General features: G+C 42.4%; 1 protein-coding gene across 1 annotated transcript; it reads left to right on the plus strand.

Moving 5' to 3' along the window:
• Window positions 1-418: 418 nt before the first annotated feature.
• nefma (neurofilament medium chain a) lies at window positions 419-5,037 on the plus strand. The gene is made up of 3 exons (XM_084387076.1): window positions 419-1,542; window positions 2,354-2,478; window positions 2,877-5,037. Exons 1-3 carry the CDS (start codon window positions 514-516, stop codon window positions 4,216-4,218), a joined length of 2,496 nt encoding a protein of 831 aa, XP_084243202.1. The 5' UTR covers window positions 419-513; the 3' UTR covers window positions 4,219-5,037.
• Window positions 5,038-5,469: the final 432 nt, after the last annotated feature.

A 5,469-nucleotide genomic window follows, 5' to 3' on the forward strand; every position in this document is an offset into this window, starting at 1 on the left:
TTAAACATTTGTATTACCGCAAAAGTTTAGTGGGCTAAACGTGCACGATAGCGAACAGAGATGCGGGAATCACTGTCTATGATAAAACAAACTTATGCCTACTCTAGTCTATCAATTGTATTATTATTATAGGCCTATATGATTAACACCACAAATACATCACAAACTTTTAGTGTCTTGTTTAAAAAGTCTTTAAAAGTAATTTTTAGAAAACTTCCAACAGAAAATATTTTTTGAAAGTTATTTTTATATGTCATTAGCCACCCAAGCACTCGTTATATTGACTATAGGAATCTGAAATACTGATAAAGATAAGAGTAGCAAACAGGACCCTCCCACATCGTCGGATCAATGGTCCAGTCAAAACAAGCCTGAGTTTTTTCGTAACATCTCCTCGACTATATAAAGGCAGGTAGAGCTGCTATCCAGCGCTGAGCGAGCCACACACACTATATATTCACTACTTTACCTCACACTTCTGTTCATCTGCACGTTCACACCCCGTCCGTCCGGATGAGTTATTCGATAGACACTATAGGGAGTCCCTACCGGAGGGTAATGGACACCAGGACGAGCTATTCGAGCCCCTCCAGCGGGTTCCGCTCCCAGACCTGGTCGAGGGCAAGCCCGAGTTCTTCTTCTTACAAGAGAACCTTCAACGTCCCGGTGGCGCGAGCTTACGGCTCAACGGTTCTGAGCTCCACTGACAGCCTTGATTTCACTCAGACCTCCATCCACAATGGAGACTACAAGCGCTCCAATGAGAAGGAACAACTCCAGGGACTCAACGACCGCTTCGCGGGCTACATCGACAAGGTGCACTTTCTGGAGCAGCAGAACCAGCAGATCGAGGCGGAGATCCAGGCACTGCGGCAGAAGCAGGTGTCGCAGTCTCAGCTGGGCGAACTTTACGACCAAGAGCTGCAGGAGTTGCGCTCCATGCTGGAACAGGTCCACAACGAGAAGGCGCAGATCCAGCTGGACACCGACCACATTGAAGTAGACATCCAGCGCCTTAGGGACCGCTTCGATGAGGAAGCCCGCATCAGGGAAGAGACGGAAGCGATCGTCCGTGCCCTGAAGAAGGACATGGGTGACTCAGCACTCGTCAAAGCAGAGTTGGAGAAGAAAGTGCAGTCCCTGCAGGACGAGATCGCGTTTATTCGCAACAACCACCAAGAGGAGCTCAGCGATCTGTTAGCGCAGGTTCAGGCGTCGCAGATCACCGTGGAGAAGAGGGACTACCAGAAGACAGATATCACCGATGCGCTGCGAGAGATCCGCTCGCAGCTGGAGGGCCACTCTACGCAAAACCTCCAGCAGGTGGAAGACTGGTTCGTGTGCCGCTACTCGAAACTCACGGAGGCCGCTGAGCAAAATAAAGGCGCCATCAAATCCGCACGGGACGAGATCGCAGATTATCGCCGCCAGTTACAGTCCAAAACCATCGAGTTGGAGTCTGTCCGAGGAACCAAAGAGTCTCTGGAGAGGCAGCTGAACGACATAGAGGACCGACACAACAATGACCTTTCCAGCCTTCAGGTAGGCTACATAATCAACATTTAATTTTGGCATTTCAACAAAAAGGGAGTTTAATATGCAAGTCTGATCATACAAATGTGCGTGTTGTTTTATAAGTGCTTTAAAGTGCACTGAATGGTGAAAAACATTACTGTATCTAATAGTGTGTTTTTAATCTAAAATAATGTTCTTCAAATTAAGAATATGCCATTTAAAAACTAATATTGTTAGACCACTACTCTGAACATTGTGATGGACAATGGTTGCAGCCTTTGCTGCAGTAGTCCCTCATAAATCACTTTGACTTTTAAAATGTGTTGCAGTAATAATAAAATCAAGTCGCAGTTAAGTCTGCATGACTGTTTAATGCTATTTCCTCTGAGCTCACTATTGTAGAGAATGAAAAGCCGAGAAATAGACCGGACATTCACCAGAGGATTTGCGTATGATGGTTCATTACATCATAGGTGCAGTGGAATGGTGTTAGAAAGGGTTAAGGAGAGGCAGACACCCACAATGCAGTCTCTCCTCACTCTTTGCTGAGTCAGAGCAGAGGCAGGGTTCGCTCATTGGCTGTGTCCTGAAATCACCTCATGCACATAAACTCAATGCACCTACTGATTGTCCTTGAAGCCATACAGTGATGCTGTGAATTATAATGTAATTGGTGCAGTGAGAGCATTTGCATCATACCCACAAAGAGTTCCTTGTAGCATGTGAAGAATATCCATAAACAAATGATTATCTTGAGAATATGACAGTTTTTTTCTTTCAGTCTTCAGCAATAGATTTATTTGACTAAGCTGTCACAATATTTTGTCTGACTCACTAGGAAACCATCCACCAGCTGGAAAATGAACTCAAGAGCACGAAATGGGAGATGGCACGGCATCTTCGTGAATACCAGGACCTCTTGAATGTCAAAATGGCACTAGATATTGAAATTGCAGCGTACAGGTAAGATTGGGATCAATTTTGCAAATGAGTATGGTGTAAATGCTATTTATTTGTACTTATTAATATATTAATAATATTATAAATATAATTATTGATATTAAGTAATATGTATTGACATTATGTAATATAGAATATTTTATTATTTCAATATTTTTAGTAATATTTATTATTTATTAACAATTTTGATAAATATGTATTGTTATTATATTATATATATTTTTTGTTTAACATTTAATATTTTATTTACCATGCAAATGAGAATATATTATGTTATTTTTTTTTAAGAATTAGCATTTCTTTAAAATAAAAATTTTACAGACACATTTTTACATATAATTTTGAAAATAGCCTAAACCACAATTGTATCTCCTTCTTTTATGCCTTTTGTTTTTATGTAGAAAACTTCTTGAAGGAGAGGAGAGCCACTTTAGCACTTTCCCATATCGCCAGACCGTCACCAAAGGCACCAAGGTCAAAAGTGAGCCGCCTAAACTTAAAGTGCAACACAAGTTTGTGGAGGAGATCATCGAGGAGACGAGGGTGGAGGATGAGAAGTCTGAGATGGATGTGGCTTTGGCTGAGATGGCAGAGGAGTTGTCAGCTGCCAAAGAGGAAGATGAAGGAGAGGAGAAGGGAGAGGCTGAGGGTGAAGAAGGTGGTGATGAGGAAGGAGAGAAAGGAGAGGAAGGTGAAGGTGAGGCGGAAGAAGAAGAGGAAGTGGTTGCCTCAACCCAAGCCAAAGTAGCCTCTGGAGCCCCTGCTGAGGATGAAGAGGAGGGAGAGAAAGAAGGAGGTGATGAAGAACAAGAAGAAGAAGCTGGAAAGGGTGATGAGGAGGAAGAGAAAGGAGAGGAGGAAAAGGAGGGTGAGGAGGACAAGAAAGATGACGATGCAGAGGACGAAGCAGAAGAAACTAAGTCACCCAAAGCAAAGGCGTCTCCTGAGAGTGAGAAAGCAGAAGAGAAGCAGACCAGCGGAGGAGAAGAAGAAGGAGAAGAAGAGGGTGATGAGAAAGATGAGGCAGATGCAGGTAGCGACAAAGGATCAACGGATGAAAAAGAAGCCGAAGTAAAGGAGCAGCCTAAGAAAGCAGAAACAGAAACGGCAAAGGAAGACAAGAAGGGAAAAGAGGAGAAAGAAGAGCCCAAATCTGAAAAAGACAATGCAACTGTGACAGAAACCAAGACGGAGACGCCTAAACCAGAATCTCCAAAGAGTGAGAGTCCAAAGATCGAAAGCCCGAAGGAGACACCTAAGACAGAGACTCCAAAAAAGGAAGCCCCCAAAAGTGAGTCTCCCAAGACTGAGAGTCCTAAGAAAGAGGAACCTAAGGAAGAACCACCCAAGAAAGAAGCACCAAAGTCAGAACCACCGAAAGCTGAAACTAAAGAAGATTCCCCAAAGCCAGCAGATGAGAAAAAGAGTGAACCAGAGAAAAAGCCTGAAGATAAAAAGAAAGAGGCAACCGTGAATGGAGACATGGCCAAGAAAGACGAGAAGAAAGAGTCCGATAAGGTGGTCTCCAACGGAGTGGATGAGAGCCCAACCAAAGATGAATCGAGCCAGAGGGTGGTCATCACCAAGACGGTGGAGACCATCACGACTGGGGAAGGCGGAGTCAAACAAGTCACAAAAACTGTTACCGTCACCGAGAAAGGAGAGGAGGTGGAGGAGAGCGTCCAGGAAAAAGTGGTCTCCAAAACCCCAGAGAAGGTCGTGAAGTCCACTGAAGCAGATTAGACCCGAGCGTACAGCTATAGCCGACTGAAGAGGAACTGGGGAGGAAGCATTCAAGCAATCAACACAAAATGAACATAACGAAGAAATCATAAAGCTCAACAGATGTACGTAATTACATTAACCACACTAAAACAAAAACAAGCATAGAGAGAAGCCACAAGTTGCGGCAAGCTAAAAAAATGCATGTTGAGTGACAGCTTTAAATGGGTTCTGCTGCGAATGTGGTCCGGGACGCCGGGGACTCACTTTCACTTTTGTTCTAACTGCAATACCTGGGGGAGGGGGGCGGTCACTTGAATGTGGCATCTGCATGCCAGCTCAGGGGGAGCGCGCTCCTCGTTCTTTGAGATAGAATCATAACCACCCTAATATAAAATACTCGCGGCGTGGTGGGGAATGACATTTGCTTCAAGTTAGGGTAACAAGGGCCGTAGAGATATGTTCTTCTGACAAAGTAGCCTTATAAATAATATTATTGCGAGGACGCCAACTGAGCCAAAAATGTAACAAAAAAAATAATAAAAAAAAGGACGAAGGCGATGGTGAAAATAGCCCATGGTCATATACACTCAGTACATAAAGCAACTAAGAAACTCTTAGCCTTAAACATGCTTTTTACTGTTGTCAGTTATGTTTACCTGATGAGTGCATTTGAAAATAAACCTGTCAATGCGCATATACATTCTTGTATGCATAGGATTGACTTGAATTCAACTACTTACCGTTAATGAGGTGCTACCGTTTGCTGTCCCATGTCTTTGTTCATCTGAATGAATTTCTCAGCAGCATTTGCTCAATAAACATCATATTAAAAACCACTATATTTGTTGTCTTTTTTCCTCATGTGGTATGCATGTCTTTTTAATGCACATTATTTGAGAGTGGTTTACAAAAGAAAATGTCTTCAAGTTTGTTTTAAAAATGGCTGCAAGTAAATTCAAAAGTGAAATCATCAAGAAATTAAAAATGACAAAAATATCCATAAAATCACACACCCACACACACACATATACATATATATATACAGTTGTGGTCAGAATTATTGGCACCCCTGTTAAATATGATCAAAGATGGCTGTAAAAAATAAATGTTTATCCTTTTGATCTATCATTCAGAAAAATCGCAAAAATCTAACGTTTCATTGAAGTAAAATAATTGAGGAGAAAGTGTCGTTTTTCTCCAAAACATGTTGGCCACAATTATTGGCACTCCTTAGAGTAAAATATCTCTCTTAAGTATAATCCCATTAAT

Source organism: Rutilus rutilus, assembly GCF_951802725.1.
Source record: "Rutilus rutilus genome assembly, chromosome: 18".
NCBI classification, from domain to species: domain Eukaryota; kingdom Metazoa; phylum Chordata; class Actinopteri; order Cypriniformes; family Leuciscidae; genus Rutilus; species Rutilus rutilus.